The 27,979-nt window shown below is 39.6% G+C and overlaps 1 protein-coding gene and 1 long non-coding RNA gene across 2 annotated transcripts in view; one reads left to right on the top strand and one right to left on the bottom strand.

Moving 5' to 3' along the window:
* Window positions 1–1,029: 1,029 nt before the first annotated feature.
* Window positions 1,030–22,452, bottom strand: atp2a1 (ATPase sarcoplasmic/endoplasmic reticulum Ca2+ transporting 1). Its single transcript, XM_044330659.1, has 25 exons — window positions 22,324–22,452; window positions 22,079–22,215; window positions 20,634–20,651; window positions 19,920–20,002; window positions 16,564–16,668; window positions 14,695–14,833; window positions 13,117–13,197; window positions 12,947–13,032; window positions 11,705–11,860; window positions 11,426–11,567; window positions 9,542–9,708; window positions 9,352–9,440; window positions 9,173–9,275; window positions 8,915–9,046; window positions 8,582–8,707; window positions 8,223–8,441; window positions 7,974–8,085; window positions 7,663–7,886; window positions 7,288–7,508; window positions 6,310–6,512; window positions 5,701–5,786; window positions 5,404–5,537; window positions 3,963–4,080; window positions 3,279–3,396; window positions 1,030–1,205 (listed from the first exon to the last, which is right to left on the bottom strand). Exons 2-25 carry the CDS (start codon window positions 22,194–22,196, stop codon window positions 1,195–1,197), a joined length of 2,991 nt encoding a protein of 996 aa, XP_044186594.1. The 5' UTR covers window positions 22,197–22,215; window positions 22,324–22,452; the 3' UTR covers window positions 1,030–1,194.
* Window positions 22,453–22,545: 93 nt separating this feature from the next.
* Window positions 22,546–27,979, top strand: part of LOC122966436 — a 5,719-nt gene continuing 285 nt past the window's right edge. Inside the window, exons 1-3 of the long non-coding RNA XR_006398395.1 lie at window positions 22,546–22,745; window positions 24,644–24,736; window positions 27,916–27,979. The exon at window positions 27,916–27,979 is cut by the window's right edge and continues 285 nt beyond it. This is a non-coding gene — a long non-coding RNA (uncharacterized LOC122966436). The remainder of the gene's footprint in view (window positions 22,746–24,643; window positions 24,737–27,915) is intronic.

Raw genomic sequence — 27,979 nt, 5'->3', positions numbered from 1 at the left:
GCCTAGTATTAACTCTTTCCGTTCTTATTCCAACCATACTAGCTTTTAGATTTCCAGAAAATATATGATTGTGGAAAAGGAAGCTAAGTAAAAATCAAGAAATGTGAATGTGTGAATAACATCTCGCCAATTTGTTTTGTCTTAATACACACTGAAAAATTACACACTGGTAGGTTCCTTCAACTTTTGAGTTTATAATCAAATACAGATATGATACTTTATTAATCCTGGACTCTTAATTTGCAGAAGGGTCACCAGAAACCTCTGACTTATTTGTGTAATAATGTATTTAATAGACAGCATAATATAATTAAATAATAAAATAGGATAAATATTGTAATACTTTCCATTCAACCTATTTGAATTTACTTGAATGCTTTTGAACCTTTTTTAAAAAGTGCAGATTCAACAAGTTGAACTTTACAACTTGAAATGTGACACAAGATATATAAAAGCACTACTATAAAAGGTCGAAAACCCCTGATTACTGCAACAAAGATTCAAAACAACAACTTTAGAGCAATGAAATTTAGTCTAATGTTGTATAGATTTATACATAACCTGTTTATAGCTACTGAATTTTTACCATGGCTGTAGCCTTCTCATTAACAACAATAGTCAGAAACCAATTTAAAAAAGCAGAAAACTGATCATAAATTAATACTCATAATGGATTGAATGTTAATATAACAGCTGTAGAGGTTTTATTATAAACACTATTGGACCTATATTGACTTTGGTTTCAGTTAAAAACCAGGTATTTACTGACTGTTATTCACTACACGATAATCCTGTTATGCTCTGCTGCATGACCGCATTAAGGTCATGAGAGGTGCTTAACATTAACAGCAAATTATACACACAAAAACTGAACACTGACATCCAAGTTTGACAATTTCTTTATTACATATCTTTATTCTTTAAGAATAGAATCAACATAGAATAGCTTTAATAACTCTTACCTATATTGTATATTAATTTCAGTACATACACAGAAAAAAAATATTTTGCAGCTTTTTTTTTGGTGTGTTTTCAGATGGCGTATGCGTTTGCTTTTGTATTTATGTCACTTGATGCTTTAATCATATCAAGTGACTGTTGGCACACTCTCAGTTGGAGCGCTCAGCCTTTTCTCTCCATCCTCTGTGTCTGAGCGCTCTCTCTGCCTCGGCCACTCTCTGTTGCATTTCGCCTCTAGACTTTCCCTGGATGGACAAAAACAGAAGCTTGTCAGTTGTACGTCATTAAGCTAACGGGGGAACCATTTGCTGCATACATTCCAGTCAAACCCAATAGAAACTTTTTCCTCACTTTGTGACTGAGCCAAGTGAGAAACTTCAAATTGTTTGAAGCATTTTTAAAAGGTTTTCTGTGTGAGAATGTAAAAGAAGTCTACGGTTATGTTAGCAGTTCTGTGCAAAGCTAAATGCTGTTGACTATGCTAACATGCTTATGCTAGGCAGATAATGTTTACTATGTTCTCATCTTAGTTTAGCATGCTAACATTTACTTAATTAGCACAAAACACAAAGTACAGCTGAGACTGATGGGAATGTCATTAGTTTTGCAGGTATTTGGTCATAAACCAAAGTATTGGACAGATTAAAATTTTGATCTGATGGTGGCTCTACATGAAAAGCGAAGGGACATCAACTGAAATTTCATGGCAATCCATCCAATAGTTGTCCAGAAACTTTACTCAAAATCATAAATGTGAACTTCATGGTAGCACTAGAGGAAAAGTCTGGGGCTCACCAAAGTCATAAGGATTTGTCATCTAAGGACCGTGAATATCTGTACAAAATTTTAATATCTATCAATCCATCCAATAGTTGTTGAGATAATTCAGTCTGGATCGAAGTTGTGGAAAAACCTAACAAACAGACCTGGCTAACATATTTCTAGAACTTGGTAGATTTTTCATAATCACATTTTCTTTGAGAGAAATAATCGAACACAATCCAGCAACATTTTGATTGCTGGATAACCTCGTTAACAGAATTCAAAATATTGGTTTGATTGCAGTCAAAGAGCAAGCACACACCGAATGTGCCAACAAGCAATTTACTATTTCTACTTTAAGAGGAGCAACAAGCTACTTCAAGCAATAACCAAAAGTGACTTTTCAAGATTCCAATAACAAACAATAAATACCAACTACGTAATACTATGCATGATGCTGACATTAATTATTAGATTTCCACTGGCATTTCCTGACAGTCAGTAAAACTGACCAGGATCCAAGTTCATTAGTCCAGAAAGATTAGCAAGACAGAACGACGGGAAAAACATACAGTATACACACACTGTATAAAACCAAACATTAAACTTTTAAGACATGCACAATGCAGAGAGCTTCAACCTTTCGCTTGAATCTGGGGAATACCTTGTTTTGTTACAGGGATACGGAGGAGGGGGAAACAGGTTTAGACTGGATTGTCAGAGGGAGGAAGGAGAGGAAAATTAGATAAATGTCATCAGAGTCAACACAGATTAGAGAAAGGAGGGTGGAAGACAATTAAAACTTTTGTGAGGAATAAGAAAAGACGGAAGAGAGGTTAACAGTTAAAAAATACATTAAAAGGCATTTAAGTGGGAGGTAAATTATTAATTGAGCACATTTTACTTAAAAATAAATGAAAAGGAGACCGGGATTGCACAAGTTCAGGTTGAAATGTCAAAGATGGAAGATGAATAGAAGGATATTTACACACTTTTACATTTTTTTTGTTTATAGCACAAGCAGCTGTCCCTAACTATTGTTACTACAAAATACTGCTGCATAATATTGAATATTTTAGTACTGTATAGAAGAAACTTAGAAATTGCTATTTCATGTGATTATAAATGGTGGGAGATTTTTTATAATATTAATTTCAAGTACAATAAGAACAAGGTTTTGATGCACATCATTATCAAATCCTGAAACTTTGTCCTTTGATATTAGCAGAGCCTTCATCACTCATCATTACACACCAACATGTACTGTAAGGACCACACTCTCCCAGTTTCTCCCACTTTCAACAGTTCTTGTAAAATGTTTCCATTATTAAATTAAAGGTGCTCTTAATGCAGTGGGAGGACTAGAACAAGATTTTTAAATGAAATATAATTGCATATGTGTGCAGTTCATATGTCATATTACAAAATTATCATCTGTTTACCTTACAAGTTGACCTATATTGTATTTACTGTTTAAACTATAATCCTCAAATTATGTAGAATAAAGGAAATACATGTTAATAATACATGTTATAATGGTCAGATGTTTAGCTTACCCTCCAGATATGTGCGAGCCACAAACTTGAGAAGCTCATCAATCAGGATGACGGGGAAGGAGAGCTTCGCCACCACAACCCACTGCTCCACAGTCAAGTGAGTGAGCTTGAAGATCATCTGTGGAGAAGAGAGAACAGCACTGTCTTACAACCACCAAACTGGATGTACAACCTCCAGTAAGAAACAGCTGCGTATTAATTATATAGACACTACTATCATGAATGGTAACATGGCTGTGAATACCTTATTTGATACCTCTAAAGAATTATAATCAGTATAAATGTCTGTTTCTTCCATGGAAGAATGTGTTTTAATAGTGACCAATCAGATCAATTAATAATCCCTTCTGTGAGTTTGTATCTGATTGCTTCAGTTTGGTCACTTTAAATATTCATTGAAAGTATTCTCCGTACGTGTTCACCTTGAATTGTGTCAAGACATTAAAAAATATATCTGAAAGAATGAAGAAAAGCTATTATTTCACACCATTTGATGAGTTCATAAAGGCCTCACAGAGCCGAGCGGCTGGTTTGATTGTGTGCCACCTCTGTTAGTAATTTGGGCAACAATGTGAGCGAGAACATGGAGGCTGGTGAGGCGGTGTGTGAGTGTGCCGGTGCGGGGAGGAGTGGATGGATGTTTGATTTGGAGAAGAGGGCTGTAGTGCGGGAGGCCAGACTCACGGGCAGGGGGTCGACGTAGATGATCATGAAGTGAAGGGACATGGAGAGGGTCATGGCAGCCACCAGCCAGCCGTTGCTCCAGGGGGGCATGCGCACCAGGGACTGGTTCTCAGACAAGCTGGGGGGAGGGTTGGGGTTGGATGGGGAGGCGGAGGGTTATGTTAATGCAGACTGAAAATGTGTGAGTGTACATGAAAGAGTGTCTGTATGTTGAGGTGAATGCATGTAAATAAATGTGTAGAAAAGGGTGTGAAGAATAAGCATGATAACTAGATGCTGAATACTGAAGGACTCGGTTTCTTAAAACAGTTCAGCACTGAGGGAACTTTATAACATACACATTAATATATCATGAAAGTGTTCAGCTTCTGCTTCATGTCAACATAATGTGCACTCATCTGCATAGCAATGTGCTTCTCACATGTTATGAATTGTGTATAATCATGCTAATCGAAATACCAAACTCCTGTTGTTTTGAATGCATATTGTTGAGGTAGAATCACTGAAGATGACTAAAAGTAGCAATACCAGTGTGAAAATACTCCATTACAAGTCCAGCATTAAAAATGTTAAATAAGTAACAGTACCTAAGTATTATTAGCTAAATGTACTTAAAATACGAAAAAGTACTCTATGCAGACAAATGACCCCTGTTCGTGTTATAGTATTATATATTCTATTACTGAGTTATTATTACTGATTAATTAATGTGTAAGCAGAATTTTACTGTTGTAGTTGTTCAAAGTGGAGCTAATTTTAATATACTGCTGTGTTTATGCTATAACAATGCAACACATTTAGTACGCAGAAATATTTCCTGTTTAATTGTTGGTCTAGAAGTATAAAGTGGCCATACAAGTACTTAAAGATCCCCTCCAGACATGTAAAAATCCTCAGCTTGGAATAATAAATTGTGTCTGACATGTTTTTTTCCATAAATAATGTTCAGTTACCATGTTAAAAATCCTTAAAACATCAATATTACATCTACTCCCTCTCCCTCAAAAGTCCAGAATCTATGAATATGCAAGCATTGCTCATTTCAAAAGTTTAATTGCTGGATACAAGATGTCTCCTACTTCATTATACATGTGCACTGGAGACTTCAAGTTTCCACATTACATTTGTGTAAGTTGTTGTTTACTGGCCCTCAATTGGCTCCAAACTTGTGATGTCACAAATCATGCTTGAGATTTTTCAGTAAACACAGAGAAACTTTCCCCCTTCAGCAGATGAATGTGAAATCAGTCTTCTAGTGCCAAACTCTATGTCATGTGTGTGCGTCATTGTGCACAGTGAAGCACAAACATCCAACTGAAGGAAGAAGAAGAAAAACACATTTTTGACTGGAGGGGGGCTTTTAAGTACTGTACTTGTTTTTCATTCACAGTCTTGAGGTTTAGTGCCCACAGTGCCCAGTGAGTTCACACAGTAGTCAAACCTGTTCAGAGCGTTGCACATCTCAATGGTGACCAACACAGACAAAGCCATGGTCATTGGAGGAGAGGACTCAAACACCTCACAGTGGACCCCATCAAAGTCCTCGTTGTCCTCGCTGCACTGCATGAAGTGGGTCTGACAGGGAAGATACATAGATCCTTATTAACTCAAGTCTGGCTTAGTCTTTTAGAAGCTGAAAGGTTTCAAGTTACAGCAGTTGGAAGGAGTCCATTGTGTGATATGGTGCTATAGATGGATACAGAAAAGGTTCACAAATAACAGAGTATTAAATACTAACCAGCTGGTGGAAAGAGACACTTGGGCCTTCGTCACAGTACAGGAACCACCAGGCAGCTGCTGCAACAGTTGCAGCACCAACATAACCTGGAAGAGATATTATCACACTAAATAAGGAAGTCTGGAGGCTTTCATCTAAAAAAACCACCAGTGCTTATATTTGTCCATTTGACAAAGTTCAAATCCACTTAAATGTACATGTGGCTGTTAAACCTCCAATGGCTGCCCAAGAAGTTTTGATAATATTGTTGTCAGTGTTGATTTGGTGCATGAGGCTGGTATGTTACCATAGTAACAACATAATTTAGATGAAAATTACAGATGCTGTTGTGATGAACACTCAGAGTCTCATGTGGCTTGTCTTTTAAATGCAGACATTATCAAATTTTAGAAATGCCAAAGGAAAATGTTGAAATACCTGAGGGATTTATCTGCAGTGTCAAAGTATCAAAGTACTTAAGAAAGTACTCCATATGTTGATAAAGGTTAATAAATTTCATGTTCTGTATGAAGAAAGATTACCAATAGAGCAATGCCAATGATAGCACAATGCTGACTTCATGTGCACTCAGCGTATAAAAACAGATGAAAAGAACAAAATATGTTGTACCTCCAATGGCCAGGTATCTAAAGAAGAGCCAGCCAGAGATGAGGGGCTCTTTGGGGGATCGTGGGGCTTTGCCCATGATGTCCAGGTCAGGGGGGTTGAAGCCCAGCGCAGTGGCAGGAAGCCCATCAGTTACAAGGTTGACCCACAGCAGCTGGACGGGGATGAGAGCCTCAGGCAGACCCAGAGCAGCAGTCAGGAAGATACTGAAGATGTATGAGAAAGATAATTATTTAATTATTTGCTTAGTCTTGGCACAATCCCTCGTCTTGTCCTTCTTGTCTTGAGCTTGTATTTCTGTTCAAATATGATCACATGAGATTATTGGTGATTACAGTGTTCACGTCTCATTTTCCTTTTATCTATTAGTTTTCAAATTTAGTAAAGATCAATTGGCACTGGTCTTGTTGAAAGGGGGAGGGCAAAATTATACCTATAGCATTAGGCCCCTTTTCACAGAAGATGTTTCTCATGTCACAGTAGTAAAAGCACAGGTGTAAATAATAAAATTAACAATGGCTGAATTCCATTTAGCTGCTTCAGTTTCAGGGTCCAGGTGTTCTCTGTCATGGTTTACTGGGACACCTGAATAGAAAGGATAGATATAAGCAAAGTAAGATAGTAAAAGATGAAAAAAATAAACATAATTTGGTGCATCTGAAATATGTTTTTTTTTCTGCTTTCCTGTCCCATTATCATCTCATGACCCTGTAGTTTTGTCTTGTGACCCCTTGTGGTGGTCAGAGGTACTGATAAACTCACTGGTCATTTTTGATCTTCAAGGCTGTTGAAAGTGTTGTTAAGCAAATATTAATTCAACTTAAGGATCCACTTGTGACCACCGTTATTCTTTGATAATGATTTATCATCATTTTTGAGACTCCTCTTCTTGCCACATTGTCTTATGTTGTCTTTAAATCTCACATAAGAAGCACTTGTTGTCACACCTCATCCCCTTCAACACAATTATCAATTACTCACCAGACGACCTCGCCTACGTTGGAGGAGATGAGGTAGCGGATGAACTGCTTCATGTTGTTGTAAATGGCTCTGCCCTCCTCAACAGCAGACACAATGGAAGAGAAGTTGTCGTCAGCCAGGACCATCTCAGAGGCAGACTTGGCAACGGCAGTGCCAGAGCCCATGGCGATGCCAATCTCCGCCTTCTTCAAGGCAGGGGCATCGTTCACTCCGTCACCAGTCTTTTTAAATGGTAAAATAGAGAGGAATAATGTATTAGCCTGAGTGTCAGAAAAGTTTTCCAAATGCTATCTATCTTTCAAGTAAAACTATGTCATTCCATTTTGAGCACAATAAACTCAACAAAATCTTAAACTCTTCTCTTCCTCTTCTTACCATGGCAGTAATCTCATCAAAACCTTGCAGGAACTCAACGATCTTTGACTTGTGGGATGGCTCCACTCTGGCAAAGCAGCAAGCCCTTCGGACGGCATTCTTCTGCTCATATGGAGCGAGGTCATCAAACTCACGACCAGTGAAGGCTTTGTTAGTGACATCCTCATCTTCACTGAAGATGCCGATACGACGGCAGATGGCCACTGCTGTGCCCTTGTTGTCACCTGGAGAAAGAAAGGAAGATTTTTTTTCTTCTGATAAGTCTTTGACTGAGTTCTTGTACAAAGAGAGTGCAATAGAGGAATACTGACCAGTGATCATGATGACACGGATGCCAGCAGCCCTGCACAGCTCGATGGAGCTCATAACTTCCTTACGAGGAGGGTCAAGCATGCCAACGCAGCCCACAAAGGTCAAGTCAGTCTGGAGACAAAAAGAAGAAAAGTTTAGCGTTCTTTGGAGCTACTTGCATGCAAGAATTTAAAAATGTGTGTAATGTCATCATAGTAGTGTCCCTAATTTCTGACTCAATGTGTCTTTATCCGTCCTCAGTCACCCACCTCATAGTCTGCGAACTTGGTAGAGTCCTCCAGGTTCATCTCCTCCTTCCTCAGAGGTGAGTCGCGGGTGGCCAGCGCCAAACAACGGAGGGTGTCGCGCCCAGTGCCCCACTCCTTGATGACTGACATTATGTGGTCTTTGACTGGGCCAGTCAGGGGTATACGGGTGGTGCCCACACGGACGTATGCACAGCGGTCAATCACACCTTCTGGAGCACCCTGGTGACATATTTAAGACATATTATCATTTGCTTTTGTACATAACAAATAATTGATTCCATATTGTCTAAAGAGGGGGTGCAAACTGCAATCTGACTTGTCATAGATCTTTTTGTATATTTCGTGTGTTACAAGCTCACTTTGACAAACATCTTGTTTCCAACTGGGGCTTTGGCGGACTTGGCAGGAGAGCAGTAGACTGACATGGACTTCCTGTCTCTGGAGAACTCCAGTGTGAAGTCTTTCTTCATCAGCTGCTTAATCACCTGTCAGAAGATGCAGGAAAAGGTTAACTAGACAGAAAAGCCTGGAGTCTTGCACCACTATTGGGCCAAGATGAACAAAGCCTCTAAATATGAATTTAAAAGTGTAAAAGCTTAGATTACACTTTAATTTAAAGACAAATGGATATGTCCTCCATGTTTCAGTGAGATGTCTCACTACAGACTGTGAGGGATCTTTTGTGAACTTACAACACAGCAAGCGTTTGCCCTCTCCACCCTGGACAGGCCACGCACTTCAGTATTGAACACGTTCATCTTCTCCACCAAACAGCTCAGAGCTGTTTCAGTGGCCTCACCCACTTTCTCATAAATACCCTTTGACTGCATCATAGAGAGAGAAAGAAAGAAAGGACAAAAGAAAGTGAGTACATTTTGGGTTAACATAGCAGTGTGTTACATGTAGACATAATTATTAATAACATAAAATATCTTTAATGATCTGCAGACCTCATTGTAGTCCAGTGAGGAGTCATTGCACAGAGCACAGATGGTAGCCAGCTCAACCAGTCCGTCATACTGGCCGCACTTCACAAGCGAGCCGTTCCTTGTTCTGGTAGAAAAATATTTAGTCAGTATTGTTGTTCAGGAATGGGTTACTGTGTTTATGTGTGAACTTTTTAACTTACACGTCTCCTTCAGGGGTGTACTTTGAGCCAGAGATTTCAAACTGACCAAGGGAAACACTGTCACCATCCACTTTATCGATGATGAACATCTGTGTGGAAACATGATGAAAAAACACATCAGTTCTGTTTCCATTCGCCAGCAGACTATCTTAACTAAAAAATGAATGTTGTTCTGAGTGTATGAACCCACCTTGGTTACACACATCTGGTTGGTGGTCAGGGTACCGGTCTTGTCAGAGCAGATGACTGAGGTGCAGCCCAGGGTCTCCACAGAGGGTAGGCTTCTGACAATGGCGTTCTTCTTGGCCATACGACGTGTTCCCAGAGCCAGGCAGGTGGTGATGACAGCGGGCAGGCCTATGATTCACAGAGGAAAAACAAAATCATGCTGATTACAGAAAGGACAGATTGGAATGTGGACAAAACATTAAGAGGACCCTCTAAAGGCAATGGACCAGGTGACAAGAATGACATGTCTGTTCGACACCACCTGGATTTTAGGGCCTTTAACACATCAGTTGGAGCTAGGGCTGGGTATCGGTACTGAAATAACCCAGTACCAAGTAGTATCGAAACTTCTCCAGTCAAAAGATACCTGCATTTAATCCTTTTTGTACCCAGATCTAGAAAAAAAATGAACATTTGTATGGTTTTGCTTGCAGCAAGTGTGTCAAGTGTCAAGTGTGGTGTATTTGACAGAGTTGGCAGTTCAGCATGCTGAGATGCCACAAAAATAAATAATTTAATAATTCAATCACTTTCAAAATGTATTCGTGTAAAAATCATTTGGATGGGGGGAAGTGGTGGCATTTTACGCAACTGAATGCTTCCATTCACATGATGGGTATCAAATGAAGTAGAAAAAAAAGGTATCGAATGAAGTACTCTATTGGTATTGGTATCACTTTAAGGGTACTGGTATTGGTACTGGTATTGTAATTTTTTAAACGATACCCAGTAGTGTTGCCAATTGGAGCACACCCAAACTACTGTGTTGTCCATGGTATTCCTGTGGGAGAGGCTGCTGCAAGCCAGTCAGTCCTTCTGAGATCTATGTTCAGATTCTTGGCAAATATCAAGTGCAATCGATGTGGCCATTGGACTGTGACGAAGGTGTGTAGGAGGTCTGGAGACAGTCCAGTTTAGTGACATTATGGTGGCATTTGTGTTTGCAGATGATGTTGTCCTTTTGGCATCATCAAACTGTGGTCTCTGATGCGAATTGGCACAGCTTGCAGCTGACTATGGTGTAATGGGATGAGTTTGAGCACCTCCAGCTCTGTCCCAGAAAATGTAATCGGTCCCCCTGGTTCAGATTTGCTTTTCCAAGTGGAAGAGTTTGACAATTTTAGGCTCCTATTAAAGTATGAAAACAGAGCCGAGTGACTATGCAAGCTCTTGATTTATTGGCCGAACGTCTTTCCAACTCTTATCTATTCTTGGAGTTGGGTAGTGACCAAGAAAAACAGATCAGTGAAAAAAAGATTGTTAAGCGTTCTGTCTGTGACAAGCAGCTGCTTCTACAAGTTGAGATCAGAGTGATATGGTGCTTCAGGCACCTGCTGAGGATGCTCCTCCTTAGGGGTACGTCAGAAAAAGCAGACTGGGCAGAGATCCCAGGCTAGATCAGACCCAGTGAGGGAGAATACATGCCAGCTGGCCTGAGAACACTCTGGAGGAGCTGGAAGGAAATCCTCAAGAATACATGTCTGGGCTGTTCAGCTTTCTCTTACCTGCCAATAAAACCATTAAATCTCTCTCCAGGATAAGTGGTGCAAAGAAGGTGTCTTTATTTATTTGTCCTTGTTGTAATTTTGCCTTGAAAATCTAAGCCTACAAGATCCAACAAGATCCAACAAAACTGGACAGATCAGACCTTTAGGAAATCCACAATGATGTTTTTAAACAGTATAATACTGTGTAATACTGTAAAGATCAATCATGAGACAATGGCCCTCATTTCATTTTCAATGGACTGCTAGCTGCAGCGTCACATGGGCGAGCTACACGAGATGAATCTTAGATATGATAATCTTCTTGGGCAACCAAATGGAAGTTAATCCCAGGGGCTTACCTTCAGGGATGGCAGCCACAGCCAGAGCCACAGCAATCTTGAAATAGTAGATAGCACCGCGGAACCAGGAGCCTCCGTGGACGGGGTCATTGAAATGGCCAATGTTGATTATCCACACAGCCACACAAATGAGGGAGATGACCTGGAGGCCAGGCAGTCAGAGGGATGTGTGAGACGTCATTTAAAACAGTTCGAGGTCTTGAAATTTTTACAACATGACTAAATGAATAAAAACTGGCAATGTTTCAGAAAGCCTTTTTGTCTATCTGCCTCTCCCACCTTGGAGAGCTGCTCTCCAAACTCATCCAGTTTCTGCTGCAGAGGGGTCTTCTCCTGCTCTGTGGCAGCCATCTGGTCACGAATCTTTCCAATCTCAGTGGAGACGCCGGTTGCAACAACAATACCAACAGCTTTTCCAGCAGCGATATTGGTGCCCTGAGCAGAATTTTTTAAGAGAGGAAGAAGTTACAGGTTTGTTTTAGCATGATGCATAAAACTTAGAGACACAAAAAGTGGATATTATAGAACAAAAGATTTGCAGGTATTTATTATGTAGAAACTCTGTACTTCTTCAAAAATCACTATAAATGATGATGTCACTTACATGGATGAAATGACAGTAACACACCAATGCAACAAAAAAAGTGTATCTTCAGTATTTAACAGTGAAATACTGTCATTGTTCACTTACTGTCATTATTCTAACTAGGATTTTTTCATATTTAGACTTGTTGTAGGAGGAAAAGCACAGATGTTACTAACAACATTAAAAACATTGACTTATATTCAATTGTCCCAGTAAGTCATGACAGTATACCAGGACCTTGAAACTGAAGCAGCTAAACAAAATTCAGCCATCATTAATGTTATTATTTACAGCTGTGCTTTTCATAATGTGACATTTATCAACTTAGCTGTTTTAGTAGTTCGAGTGGTTTCAGTTAATTAGTTACAGGTGTGCAATTAACGGCAGATTTTCAATATCTTTGGGCAGCACAGAACTAGCAACATGATGAGGAAGAAGAAGTGCCATCTGGACTGATGGTTAATGGTTAAAATTAATTATATTAGAATAAAAAATTGAGAAATGTCTTTTTTAAGGGTGTCATATTGCAAACGTTTTTGCATGTCACAATGGGGAGAGCACAGGTTTAATTAATAACATAATTTCATTTCGGTGTGTCAGCGTGGCCCTGGTATTGTGTATGCCTTACTGTCATGGCTTATTGGCTCACCTAAATTGAACTGAGTTATACACCTGTGCTTTTTCTACTATGATGAGTAAAAAATGTCTGCCATGAAAAAGGTTTATCCGATGGAGGAAAGGGAAAGGGGCAGCAGTTGTAGGGTTGAGAAGAAAAAGTTTGAGTTTATCAGGTTTGATGAAGACAACCAGGTGGAAAAAAAAGAGTTGGGCAACGATAAAGCGCAGGATTCAGGAAACAGAGAGGGTCACATAGATTTGCCAGCACTTAACATCCTCTCAGTGAAAAAGAAGCAGGGAGTGACGGAGAGACTCACAGAGAACAGCATGTTCTTCTTGTCCTGGTTGACAGCTCGGGGGTCTGGGACGGGATCAGTGTGTTTGATCACACTGACGGACTCACCTAGGAGACACAAGTGATGTGTCAGGTGGGGTGGTCAGGGTAGAAAGCAGACATAAAAAAAGACATAATTTTTTAAAGACCTACCAGTAAGAATGGACTGGTCTACACGCAGGGTTGTTGACTTGATGGAGATGAGCCTGATGTCAGATGGCACTTTGTCACCAACTAGTGTCCACACAAACACACAAAGAATGAAATGCACAAAAAGAGATACTTTATTAACTTTCAGAGTCTTTTGTCCTTACATATTCTTTAAGGTTTTACATGACAAACAGGTTCATATCAATCTGACTGCAGCATTAAAACAGGATGGAGGGTGGGGAGGGGAACAGGGTTGATTGACTGGTTTTAACACTCTGGATGGATAGTGTTGTTATTGAAAACTGATACCACAGTCAGAGGGAGAGAGAAGACCTTGGGGAGATCATGAAATGAAAAGAACAGGTGTACAGCAAAGAGAGGGAGAGGGAGAGAGCGAGGAGCGAGCCCGGCCTTCGATATTAAGTGTATTTATACTCAAGCTTGGTTTTTTTTTCTTCCCACAGCAAGTTCCTTCAGTTTCCCTCCACCCCCTTTTTCTGTGACTGCCTTAAAAGGGCTCATGTTCATTCTCAAGGACATCAGTATCCCTGTACATGCACACACACATGCATGCGAGTCTTTTGAAGCATATGAACAGACACTGATCCAATAACTATAAGACATCTTATTCATGTTAAATCAGGAGTCAAACAAAGATATCAGGCTGCTGGTCACTCACACACGTGAACAAGCAAATTGTAACAATTTTTTAGTTACTAGAGGATGTTTTTTTCAATTGAAACTATCCCTCAGACTTTTTTACTGTATTTTTAACTGATTTGAATTCTTTAACACTTGCTGTTCAGAAAGGTTGAGTAATCTTGGATGAGCCACAGCTAACATCCTTAATGTATGTCATGAATATTTTTATATTCTTAGTGCATACTGTACTATTCAGCATGTAGTATCCATTGTGCAGCGCATACGGCTCATGATTCGGCATTCACACACATGAGTATCACAGTTGTTACAAATATATATATTTGAATTAAAATATCACAATGACAGCTGCTTCTTTTGCTTACTCGTCTCTTTGCCTGACTGGAGGCAACAGTTGACGCAGACTGGTGGCTCCATTTTTAATGTTTCTGTTCAGCTGTGTTGCATGCAAAATCGTATTACATGCATTTTAAAGTTGCACATGCACTAGAATTCATATGGTCATATTGTGTAGTTTGAAGAACTAGACAAATACTTTTTCCTGTCCCATATTACACCGCTCATGTGAAGACACAACATGAGTCCAGTCTACACAGATGTGGAAATAATCAGGCATCAGCAGTCTTATGCTAAAGTTATAAGATTTCCTGAGTGCCTTCCTTATTTCAATATATTCTTATTTGCTATAATGTTCTTAATTGTGAGCTGAGACTATTACGTTCTTCAGGAGTCTCCAAGTATCTGTATTTGCTTTATTGGGTAAACCAATCAGATGCCAAAATATACTCTATAACTGTTGCAGCTAAATCATATAATGGTTTTTCATAACTGTTTTTAAGGGTTTTCAGTGGTTAAATGGACTTTGAGTAAATGCAGCAAGTGAAGCTGTTAAGGGAAGCTCTCCATGATAGGGAATCGTACCGGAAACCTCCACCACATCACCAGGAACGATCTCCCTGGCCTTGATTCTCTGCACACTCTTCCTGTCCGACCGGTAAACCTTTCCCATCTCAGGCTCGTACTCCTTCAGAGCCTCAATGGCGCTCTCTGCGTTGCGCTCCTATTGCAAAAACACACACAAAACAAAACATACGGTCATGCCACCTCTAGATAAACTGTGTCAGTGTTCACTTGTTCAATATAAATATGACACTATTTCACATGTCACCGTTATGACACATTCAACCATGTCGAGTCAGTTTATTTGTGAGTCCCAAAATGACAAGTTTGTCTCAGAGGATTTGACACCGTCTATCTTTAGACCCTTGATTTGGAAAAACTCTTCAACATGTAGTCTTTATGAATATGTATGTTTGTCTATGTATGTCTGTTCCTCTATCTGTGTGTTTGTTTCAGCCAGTGTTTCACCTTTTTAAACATTTTCAGATCAGTTTGAGTTTTTATTTCTGTTTGTAGGGCATTCCAAAAATGTTTCCCTTTTACTGAAAAGGTTGACTGCCCGAAAGTAGTTCTGCTCTGTGCCACCCTGCAGTTGCCATTTGTTGACGATGGCAATTCTATTGTGTTTGATTTTGTCAAAGTACAGCTGAGGCAAGGTTGTTCACACATTTAAAAAACAGAAGAAAACGAAGACAAAGAAAACTTGATAAAGCTTTCATTTTCATTTTTCTCAAGACTACCAACAGTGTTGAATCAACTGGTATCAGAAATGACCTCAGTTGGTAAAATTTGATGCCATTTTTATTATATTGTTGCATTTGATTGCACTGTATTTTCGGAGAGAGAGCGCGATCATTGCAACTTTTATTTTACTATAATCTATCTAATATTTAGCATTAAAGATATTCATAGAAAGATTGATGCCTGCACACTTGCTCAAAAACACAAATTACATTAAAAAACTAAATGCCAGATGAATCTGTGCAGGTCAAAATGTTTAAAAATGGTTACCATAACCATTTATACACCAAATGTTTTTTACACTGTATGAGTGTTATTCAAATAAAGACTTGATCAGATGTTCAAACATCTCAAAGAATACAAGAGCTATTCATCACTCATGTAATAGGATGTTAAAGTTATATTTGTTTAACATTTAACAAATCTTTAGTGGCCACCATGTGTGTGTTTGCAGCTGAACAACAGGTTGATCAGAGAAGTAAAACAAGCTGACGTTCAGCTCAGTCTGTGGTTTCTTCTAAGGCTACCCCCCGACCGCCTCAAAGTGTAAAGCCTAGCCAGCCGCCCTCGCTCTCTCCGTTCTCCCTCATACCCCCCATGTGTGAATCCTTGTGCATAGTTTCCAAATGACTGCCACGGGGTTGATATGAACCCTTCTACCATGCATGCACACACACAGACACAGGCCTGCGGTAACGTGATCGTCCCACTGTATTTTTACTGTGGATTGCACAGTGTGGACTGTAACGAAGCAGAGTGCATTCTGAGCTTTCAAGGCAGCACGGCTCCCAGTCCGCCTCTCCCCTCCTCTCCCCTCTGCTCGCTCTGTTGGCTTAACCTTTCACCTTTTCACCTCCTGCTGACGTCATGCCACTCATTCTGGCTTCCCTTGAACTTTCAGCTCTCAGCCACGGCTCTGGAAGGAGCGTGTGCTCGCCGTAAAGGACAAAGGATTGCGACCTGAACAGGCCCCTGCTGTCTGTGATTTATTGTGTGTGACTGTTACTAAGTATAAGAGTCTATTTGGGTGTGTGTAAAAGACTGCATTCAGTGGCAGGTATGTGTCCTTGTGATTGCAATTGTTCCTGTGCATGTGTGTGTGTGTGTGTGTGTGTGTGTGTGTGTGTGTGTATGTGCGTGCTCACTGACCTGCCACACTCCAACGATAGCATTTGCAATGAGGATGAGGAGGATGACGAAGGGCTCTACAAAGGCGGTGACAGTTTCCTCGCCTTCCTCGAACCAAGCCAGCACCTGAGAGAGAGAGAGAGAGTTAGAGACAGTATTAGTTTGGAGCTTAAAGTGTTAATTATTTGTTCCCAACTGATCGATGAATCATTATGTTACTCATTATATTGTTAGGTCTATAAAATATCAAAAAAAAGTGAAAAAGTTACAATTTTGCCAAAGGTGACGCCTTGGTTTTGTTCAAGCAGCAGTCCAAAACCCAAAGATAATTCATTTACAATGATATAAAACAGAGAAAAACAGCAAAACTTCACATCTGAGAAGCTGGAACTAGACAATATTTGATCTTGATAAACAATTTATACAACAATTAATAATCAATTATTAAAACTGTTGGTGGTTGAATTTCTGGTAATCAGTTAATTGATTTTGCACTAAATTAGTTGTTTGCCTAGCTTCACCTTATGTAATGTATTATGCTGAGGTATGATGAGAGAGCCACTTAAACCCCTTAAACTCTGATTTTCCCCTTAATTACCAATTAAGTTAGAAAAAAAAACAACTTTTACACGCTCTGGGACAACATCACATGTTTACCTGTAAGTCCCAACACTTCTTTGATGCTTTATGATGTACTCCTGAAATGATTAGTCAATTAATTATTTAGCCAATTAATAGATTAGATTACACAGTTTCTCAATGTGAGGATTTGCAGCTTTTCTAGTTTTTTTTTTTTTTATAATTGTAAGTTGAATAATGTTTTGCACTGTTATAAAACAAGCAATTTAGGCCTCAAGGAACTTGTGATGAGCATTTTTCACTGTTTTCTGACATTTTATAGACTCAACAATTATCCTCTTATTCAAAAAATGAATATACTGTAAAGGAAATAATCATTAGTTGCAGCTGTAATATGTTTACACTTGGTAAAATATTCAGTCCTAAGAATCCCATGTTTTTTTTTAAATAGTGGCACCATTTTATAACACTGAAATATTATACGTGCTTTATGCATCCTTTGATATACATGTACAGTATTTGTTATCTTTAAAGTACTGTAGATTTCATCACTGCTTCATTTATAATGATGGATCCATTAGTGGATCATGCAGGGTTGAAGAGGTTAATTAGTAGATGATTCAGACTTTTTTCATTTTGAGTTAAAATAAAGCATTATTACTTGTTGATGTTCTGCGTGCTGCTACAAGTGTCTTTATGTTTGATGTGCACCTGTTGCTCAGACTGACAGTATTACCTTTTACTGCTGGACAGCATCAAACATAAAAATCACGGTATGCCTGCTATGAAACATCACTGGATCAAACTTTGCCATTGTTGTACCTCATGCCATCCTGTGTTTGAATTCTCTCCTCCACGTCTCTACATGTGACTCTTTTCCAGAACCTATATAGTCTAACACGTGTGTGCCCCTGTGAGGTGTGAGTCCCATGTTACTACACACAGGTCTGTTTCGGAAAGGCTTCGTGTTGACATTGACACAGATTAGTTACAGGCCAGCAAAGCAAAGAGCCAACCAGAGAGAGAGAGAAGAAAGAGAGTCGCTCTTCACATCTTTTTACTCATCATTGTAATCTGTTGTTTTTCATTTGCCTGCTCTTCAGCTCGCATCTTTTCTCACGCTTTTCCAAAAATAGGCTCTATTGCTCACTCTCTCCGATCTGTCTTCACCCTGCCTCTCTTCAAAGACACAATCGATCTCCTAAATGAGAGTCAGAGCCTGTCAGCACGTTGCAGTGGCAGGACATTCCTGTGTGTATGAATAGGATGGCCGTGTATTTGCAGTATTTAGTGTTCTCTCTTTTAGAAACCATATACGTCTCTGAATCTATTGCTCTCGTTTGTCATTGTAACAAACAATGCCATTGTGCAACCCAATCCCCAACTCCCCCCGCAGCCCCCCACCCGTCCCTCTGTCTCTCATTCTCCCCTGCTGCCGCAAGCCATCCCTCGTTCCTTCCATCCCTGACCTTTGTCCAAGGATACAGTTTCTTGTCCTGGCTTGAGACTTTCTTAAAATAAATCTCCTGCCATGCGTATGTGCACACACAACCGCACACACACAAAGCCATTCTCTTTCTGCCTTTCCCTTTTTTCTTGCTCTCTCTCTATTTCACACACACACACACACTCTCTCTCACAGAGCCGTCAGGCCTTCTAAGGCCATAGTGACAGCTGTACAGGGAGGCCAGAGGGCAGAGATGGAGGATTAAGACAATGTGTCCAGCCTACTCTCCACAAAACAGTTTTGGAGAGAGCACCAGGGAGGGGAGGAGGGCAAGAGAGGGATTCCTTGTGTAAATGAGAGTGAGGACATGGGTCCAAATGTAATTTAATAACTCAGTGATGTACATGCTGTGTTTGTTCAAGTGTGATCACAAAGCAAACAAGCAAGGGGTTAGAAAAGATGCAGCTCAGAGCTCATCGCTGAGGACTGCAGCACATTCTTACTTCACTGCCAGTTTATTTATTGTCATTTATTTTATTTACAAACGTGCATTTCTGTAATCGCCAATTTTGTACTATTTATTCCTATTAATTTGTTTCAGTTTTATTTGCAGGGACAAGAAATCTCCTTATTTGTGATGACTTTGATATATGACTTTTTTCTTCTGTCCTGAGTCAAACATTCACTTACATCTAAACATAACTATTTGGTGAAACTTGTAGAACGTGGGAGTAATTCTTGATGCCACCCTCTCATTGGTCAATTTCTTGCTATATGCATAGTTTGAATTTCTCTGATGAAATGATCAAATCTATAACCCTGGCAAAAGTAATGTTTATGGCTTACATTGAGGGCTTGAATCTCTGTCAGTTATCTCTCATTTATTTGTTGCAGATGAGAAAATTAGACAACGATCTGGAGGAGAAAATAATGAGACATATATGAACATTAACTTAAGAGATTTCAGAAAATGTCTTCTCTACTTCTTCTCTTGGCTTTTTTTTCACCATTGCCAAGCACTTCACACCAACTGAAAGATGTTTGTAAGTGACTTGGACTCTTGCACTCCTCGAGATAAAGATGTCAGATTGTTGTCATACATGTACATGAGTACATGTATTTACATGTGTAAGTTGTAGTTGAAAATGGACCAAATATCAAAGATGCAACACCTTTATCCAAAGTGGAGCAAACACTTGATCTGTTTCTCCATCATTATGCTCCTTAAAATCTCTAAAATCTCCATCACTTTACAAACTCTTATCTTTATGATAATATGTGAAAAAACAGTACTCACTGAGTATTACAAACACAAATGCACCGTATTATGTGAAGGGAAAGTAAAACTCACAAAAGAGATGCAGGCGGCCAGCAGTAAGATTCTGACCAACAGGTCCTCAAACTGCTCTACAACCAGCTCCCAGATAGTCTTTCCTGATAAAAAAGAACAACAACAAAAAAAACCCCAAACTAAATCACATACAGTATTGAAGAACGTGTGATCATATGAGTTGAGCATTGATTGTGATAAAGCTGAGCATATGTTTCCACAACATCACTTAAAGTTTATTTATATATCGCTCCACTAAATGATATAATATGATGTTCAAGCTCTCTTACCACTAGTTGTCATATTGACTGCCAGCTGTAAAAGCATTGGTGCATTATTCTGTATATAAGCAGATCAAAAACAAATGCTAGTTTTGGTTTAGCTGCTGGTAGCCTTTGGATGGCTACTGCTGAAGGTTTTAAAAGAACAAATGTATGAATCAAGGCAGGAAGGAGATTTCATTGAGATATTATCATATTATCTCCATCACATCCCACAGAATATGAATGGACTTGGGTGTGTGGTGTGAACATATCATCAGTTGTTTAGGTCACTATCTATCTCCGAGCCAGTGGTACACTGGTGGAAAACAAACGACTGTGTGACTTGTCATCACAGGAAGTGAGAGGAACAGGTGCGTCCGTGCGGTGCAGGAGTTAAAAGATGCACTTTGATCAACGGGATGTGTGATTTAAACATGAATGATTGAAAAGCAGGTATTTAAAGTGGACTCACCCTCCTCTGCTGGCAGCTCTGTGGGTGAGGAGAGACAGAAGTTATTAGCACAGCTTAACTACACGCCACATTTAATGCATTGTGTTCAGTAAGGCTAACACAGTTTTTACACTTTTTATGAATCAAAACACACAGTTAACTGAATTTTGCATTACAGAACAATAATCTATTCCACTCCCAAGGCTATAACAACCTGTTGACAATACTTTCTATATATGAATTTTAATTTTTTAAATCTTATCTATCCTGCAGCATCCATCCTAGAATAAGTGATTAATTCATGTCAAGTGAATAAACACTTAGTTTCAGGGCCTTCTCATCCTGGTTTGACATAAATATAGTGGCTTTAGTATCTGACCTTTACAGTGACCTTAATTACTCTGTTACTCTTGTTTGTTGTTTCTCTGTCACCATCCATTTGTCAGCTGTGATACACCAAATACAGAGTCACTGTGCCCTGGTTGAGCATGAATTACTGAATCAATACTGCAGCTTAAAAGGAAAAAAAAGCTCATAAAGGCCATTTTTAATGTTTACTGTGTAAGATGCTCATGTCAAGCGAGCTTTTGTTTCCCCATATTGACCTTTTCACAGTAGACGTTTAGTTGTGTCACAGAGGGAAAAGCACAGGTGTCATTAATAACATTAACCATGGCTCTGTTCCATGTAGGTGTCCCGGCTCCAGGGTCGCGACTTACTCACTTCAATGAAACAGAGGTATCATTAATGTTGTTAGTTACACCTGTGCTTTTCCTGCCATGACAGGTTCAACTCTCTGCTGTGGAAAAAGGGCCTACAGTAAAGGATGCAGGGATTTAATGTGTTGTCTGTATTACTGTAATTAGCACAAGTACCAGGATCAAAGTCCACTTCCTGGCTTTTTCAGGAGCTTTCAACCACATATCACAGCCTCAAAATAAAGAATGAACTTTCGCTCTTTAAATCACTCACAATTAAAATAAATAATCTTTACTGTAGCTATCCTCAGAAACCTGAAACTCTGATGCACCTGCTGCAGAAACATCACTCCCCCATTGTGTCATTCAGATAGCTTCCCTTAATTAGACCATCACAAAGTCACACTCAGTGCCAGTTCATCTGTCAGCCATCAACTCCCACTACGCCTCCTCCTTCACCTTCTCATCCTTCTTCCCTCAGAGTCTGTTTGTGTCATTCTATCTCACTAAACCTCTCAGGTGCTCTGTGTCTCTGTCTCTCTGTCTTCCCATCTCTCCTCCAACCTAAATCAATTTAACTCATCCACGTGTCTTCCTCCTCCAGGACCTTCCCATCCTGCGATCCCTCAGCCACTTTCACCATCATCACTCTTTCCTTCCACTCTTTAATGCTCCATCCAAAATGCTCCTTTGTGATCATCCATCCATCCACCTCTTTCTCTCTCTCTGTCTCTGTCTCTCTCTCTCTCTCTCTCTCTCTCTCCTCACCGTTGTAGCCGTACTTGTCCAGGTTCTTCTTGACCTGCTCAGGCGAGAGGCCCGTCTCTTCGGTGACGCCGAAGTAGGACAGAACCTCCTCTGACTCTTTGATGTGTGCGTTCTCCATCCTCGCTGAAACGGAGAGGCTTCAGGACAAAGGGGATAAAGCAAAAACACAGAAACACATTAGTCTGAGCTGGCCTCACACTGAAAGTTAAAACAATTGGACAACTGAAAGCTGAATTATCACCCACCACTTTCTTGAAGTGTGGACCGGGATTAAGAACTGGCAACCCCCTGCGTTCACACTTGCTCTCTCTCTAGCCCCTCTCTCTCTCTCTCTCTCTCTCTCTGGGCTGTTGCTCTCCTCTCGGAGCCCTGGACTGACAGAAAGTGCAACCCGGCAAACTTTCCTGAAAAGTTTTATACAGATGAAAAAGCGGCCTCATTGGTGCTTGCTCACCATGCACTCGCTCCTCATTGGCCGAGAGCCTCACAAATAGGTGGGCAGGGATGGCCCTGTGGTAAAGAATAGGCTGAGGGGAGGTGGGAGAGGGCAACAACTGCAGAGGAGGTCCACTGCCTGGCAAGCTGGAAATAAGATGTGCATAAGAGAACATGCATGGTCAGGACAGTGAGCTGGGGCAATGTAACAGTGACACTTTCTGAATGAGAGGTAGGGGACATTGATGGACACATGACAGAGTATTATTTTGTGCATGTGTGTGCACATATTTGGGGACATAGAACAAAAAAACATGCAAGGTTTTGAAAGGTGTCCATGTGTTGGGGTGTTAAGAGCAAAATAAGATGTCTTTTGGGAATAAAACCCTTCACTTCTGGTTTTTCTGGTGCAGTTTGTAACTCTTTTAATGTCATAAATGTCCATGTGTGCTATCAGAGGAAAAACAAAAGCAGTGATGTTAAGATGAAGTAGTGATGGGACAGAAGGAACTCTCCAACTCTACTCTTTCTCCTCTCCAGTGCCCTGATGGTGATATGGTTAGAGTTATGCCGTCATAATCACACGCGTGCAGACACGAAGCAGGAGGAAAGAGAAGAGGAGAGAGGAGCTTGGGTGAAGGAGAGAACCATAGGGAGGGAGAGGGAGAGGGAGGCTTTTAGGATCTATGAACAGCATGTGAGTTCAGTTCACTTAAGCCCCATTTATTGCTGCGGAAAGCATGTTAGCTTCATAGTTTGGGAGAGGCAGGCTGTTGATAATGTATGAAAAAAGAAGCAACTATTAGTAGCTGCTAATTATCGGTTTAGAAACTTTAAACAGCTGTTCTTGTGTAAACACGTAGACTGTGACCGTGATGCTGATATTGTTGGATGACATGACGTGCAACACCATTTAGTTTTATGGTTTTTTTATACGACTTGACGTGTGATGTGATATTATACTTCAGTAAGTCGTGTCAAGGCCTTACACCACTAAATCTGATGTGATATTCTAGCATGTACTCTAACATCCTGTACTCTCCTGTCATGTCACGTTTTGTCCCATTGTTTTACATCATATGACAGGACCAGAGGTTATTATAATGCATGTTTGTGTTTTTGTTAAAGGTATAAAGAAAAGGTGCAAAGGTGTTATATCACCAAACTGACTGGCAAGTCTTTAAAGCAACACATAAATCTAAGTTATGAATGTTTTTATGATGCTAAAGGTTTGTTTACATCAGTAACTTCTTATATCTTCAATTAAAATTGGCAAAGCAAAACACAAAATGAAAGTTTTTATCTGTAAGTTTTGGTTATAAGTGTAATGTGATGAACTTATAATAATTATACACATTTAAATGATTCATAATGTGACTGACACTTTAGTATAAAACATACACAAAACATCATAATTCCAAATGACTATACAAAATATCACTACTCTTAATCGATACAATAATCAAAAGAGAAATATTGATGACCATAAATCCAGAACATGTAATCTTACAGTCATCTTTTCAGTGAGTGAAAAAGTTGAATATCCATCTGATATGTGATATCTGATGTGATACACAATCATTCTGAAGAAGTGGTTGATTCTAATGTTTTGTATACATGTTGCTTATAGCGATTTATCAGTCACATGATGAATCAATTAATTTCATATACAGGAAACAGACAGAGACATTTGGTGGATACAGCGTGGTGTGCTGGAGAGTTGTGCAATGTCTTTTCATTTTGATAGACTTACATTGAAGCTCACACTGGTCTGCACCTCTGTGTGCATTCTCAAAGCAGAGAATTGATTTATATGGTCAAGCAATGACCAATTGGGCCTTTAATGCTTCATATTTCAGCAGATGTATTGCAAATATGTAATACTTTTTAAACAACCAATGTATAATACTTTTTCTTCAATAAATGAAGAGAAAATCACAGCTGATATGTGTATATTGATATCCATCTTCTTGCACATATTGCTTTTCTGTGAAACAACTGGTAAAATTTGTCAGAACCATAAAGTAAAACAAGTGACATCCTTCATTCCTCATTTCATCTCTCTGCAGTCTCACTATATATCTCTCTCTGTTTTTACTTCTCTCTATCTGTCTTCCTCTCTCCCTCCAGGCTACAGTTTGTGTTTAAGCTGCTCCGCCGTGTGTGTCTCCCCTCTGACCTGCGGTGCCGTTGTGGGCCGGCCGTAGTGGTGCAAAGCTCAAGGTGGCTCACTGACATTTAGCTCAATCTCCCTTTGGGATCAGGTTACTGCGGCTCATTCTAAGCACTGTGCTCTAATGCTAATAAAACACAGCAGTGATAATGCTGCACCGCCCGAGCAGAGGCACACACACACACACACACACACACACACACACACACACACACACACACACACACACACACACACACACACACACAATGAGAAGGCGATTCTTGAAACACTCGTTTGGGATCATTACTTGGAAAGAATGATTAGGTGTGTGTTATGCTTGTAAAGTCATTTTGATTTGAGGTGGAAGTGTTTGAGGTGAGATTTTAATTCAAAAGGACACTTCCTCAATGTTTTAAATACAGTTTTCTAATTTTGCAGGAAATAAATGTTTAAACTTTTAATAGATTTACAGGATTTGATTGCAAAATGAACAATTTCCTGAAATAAAAGCAAATGTAAAGGCAATTCTAGTCAATGATCTGATACTTGTCAAACCTGTCACATAATAACATGATTAATCTGCTTAACGGACAAAGAAGTAAAATTTCCTTAACTGTAACATAGATTTTCCAGGTGTTTTATTAGACTGACATTATCCCTCCATCAGTGAATGATTCACTCAGCAAACCTTATTGTGACTTTGATTAACTGCTTGTGTCACACCAGCTGGCAAGAGTCAGAGGTTTATGTTTTCAAGGTGCTGTCTGTTGTTAATAAGAGGGTTGACATGTCAGGTTTTCTGTTGTGGTTGTTGTCTTAAGCACATTTAAGTGTCCAGGGATGAGATGGACAAGAGAGAGGATAGTGTATTCTTACAACAGGACATCCTTGACTGTTGACCCCTCACTGTTCTGTAGTCTGTTTATAATCAGCCCCAAAATGAAATGATTATTACAGCATTTAGTTCACGAATCAGATGTAAAATGCAAATATGTTTTCTGAATAAACATTGTGACTGAATTGTTTTGTCTTCTCAAAAACTTGGAAAAACTATAACTTTTAGTTCTTATATACAGTATGATCCGTATATATAAACATATATATATTTTCACCACACTATAAAATATGGAATATAAAAGTACATTTATTTTCAGTGGACTACGGTGTACCCATTTACAAAGAAATGAAATGCTCCTTTACATTTTAGAAACATTTCATGGTCTCCTTAACAGTATTAATGTCAACATAAACATATCATACATTGACTTTAAAATGCACATGACAGACACATGTACCTACAGATGAAAAATGTTTTAAACAGACAGAAAATACTAACAGACAACAAATACAAATACAAAAAATTGTGTCTGACTATACACACATTGCATTACCATTTCAAGATATAAAATATGTTTTCAAAATTGTGTCTTGGGAGGCTCATTAAAGTCTAAGAAGTCAAATAAAAACTCCAGACACTTCTACTTTGTGAATTGTTTTCTCTTTTTTTGTACTCTTGGACTTTTTTAAATGCATTCACAAACACACTGCAGTTATATTCCACATTGTACTTCCCCATAAAACGATTATGTGCGTAATGATTTGGAGCTGGGATGGAGACAGGTTCAGTCGTGACGTAACCAGCGTGTGTGTGTGTGTGTGTGTGTGTGTGTGTGAGGGCTTGTTGGCAGGCGGTTCAGTGTGGGAGGTGGGCACGTCATGGCTGGCTGTCTGTGGCTGCTCATCACTGTGATAGATACAGGAAGCACTTTGAGGGAGGATGGTGAAGGCCAAAAGTAGCAGCAGAGCAAGCAGTAGTGTGTGTGTGTGTGTGTGTGTGTGTGTGTGTGTGTGTGTGTGTGTGTGTGTGTGTGTGTAGGCAATGTGTATTCTGCATTGTATTATTAGCTGAGGCAGGGCAGCTGGGGTTTGAAGTGCCCCACTGTAACTGTACCTATAGCAGCAGTTGTGCTCCTCTGGTATAAATAGTGCAGCGGGCATGTGGGCAGGCAGCTATGACACAATGGCAGAATTTCGGTGTTCTTTCAGGGAGGTTTGAGAATGTGACACCATGCAGGCGAGGACCCCCCTAGATGCTACACTGAGGCTTGAAGGTTACATCAAGGTTGGAATGTGTGCACAGTGCGTTTACATGCACTGTAGTAATTATTCTCACATTTCACTATTAATCTAAATTTGAGAAAGTAAACAGAAAACTTGATTTTTTCTTGATAAAGGTACACAATATATCACGTTTGTTTCAACAAAAATCAAAGTGAATTAAAGACAGTTCACCATTGCATGAGAGTTGGTATGAGTTGAACTATTTTTTGGGTGGAAGCAGTTACCTCTTTGAGTCTCCGCTGGTTGCCTGGCAACTGCCCCCAGGTAACAGTCAGGCAAATAAATCCCTCCTAAAACCCCCTCTGTCTTTTTGGAGGCATAATATGTAAATAAGTGAGTTCTGCAGGTGTTGGTAGGTGGATTTTGTTATCTTTGGACAGAGCCAGGCTAGCTGTTTCCCCCTGTTTCAAGTCTTTATGCTAAGCTAAGCTAACCAGCTGCTGGCTCCAGCTTCATATTTATCTCACTCATCTAATCTAACTCAGCAAAAATGTTGAGCTACTCATTTAACACAGCTATTACCACTACCCAGTAACTTAGTCATCTAAGCCCTTGCTAGCTAGCTGCTTTAAAGATTTGAGTGTACATTTGTTCAGATATGGAAGAGACAATGAAGGGGGGAAGTAACAACATGTCAGAAAGTGATGGTCTGTTGCTAGCAAAAGTTTGGAATTAGCAAGTGAAACAATCACAGGAAGAACAACTTCAATATGTGTTCTGCAAAGTCTACCTTTGTTATGACAGTTATTATATATAGAATTACTGACCAAAACATCTGCACTCTGGCATTTTAGAGTAATTAAATGCAACACATGTAAACATCTTGTGTCTCTAACTTGATGACAAGCAGTCGTCAGTTTTTAGGTGCATATAAATACAGTCAGTGGTATTTTTTATAGTCCGGCATAACCTACTGATGCTGATATTATTTATTAAATACAAGATGAGGAATTCTTTGAAAAATATTATTTTAGGCAAAACACTAGTGCTGCAGCAATTGCAGTGACAGTAGCTTTTATAACAGTGACTTCTGAATCTTAGTTCATACGTATGTGTGAATATTCTCCCGTCTCCTGCCATCCCAGTAATGTCTCGCCTGAAATCTCCCTGTTCTCTGTTTCACCAGCCCATGATTCCTGTCCTCTCCTGCACCCCCTTCATCACTTTGCCGCCACGTGCCCCAAGAAAAT

This window comes from Thunnus albacares, chromosome 17 (assembly GCF_914725855.1).
Source record: "Thunnus albacares chromosome 17, fThuAlb1.1, whole genome shotgun sequence".
NCBI classification, from domain to species: domain Eukaryota; kingdom Metazoa; phylum Chordata; class Actinopteri; order Scombriformes; family Scombridae; genus Thunnus; species Thunnus albacares.
Note: the sequence above shows the minus strand (reverse complement) of the source record. Positions and strands in the feature narration are given on the sequence as shown.

What these genes read in the sequence shown, in the direction of transcription:
- atp2a1 (XM_044330659.1), bottom strand. Translation starts at nt 22,196, where the DNA reads ATGGAGAACGCACACATCAAAGAGTCAGAGGAGGTTCTGTCCTACTTC. An exon ending in GAAACAAGATGTTTGTCAAA is followed by an intron (nt 8,442 to 8,581) that starts GTGAGCTTGTAA and finishes ATATGTCACCAG; the next exon opens with GGTGCTCCAGAAGGTGTGAT. An exon ending in GTGTCTCTTTCCACCAGCTG is followed by an intron (nt 5,538 to 5,700) that starts GTTAGTATTTAA and finishes CTTCCCTGTCAG; the next exon opens with ACCCACTTCATGCAGTGCAG.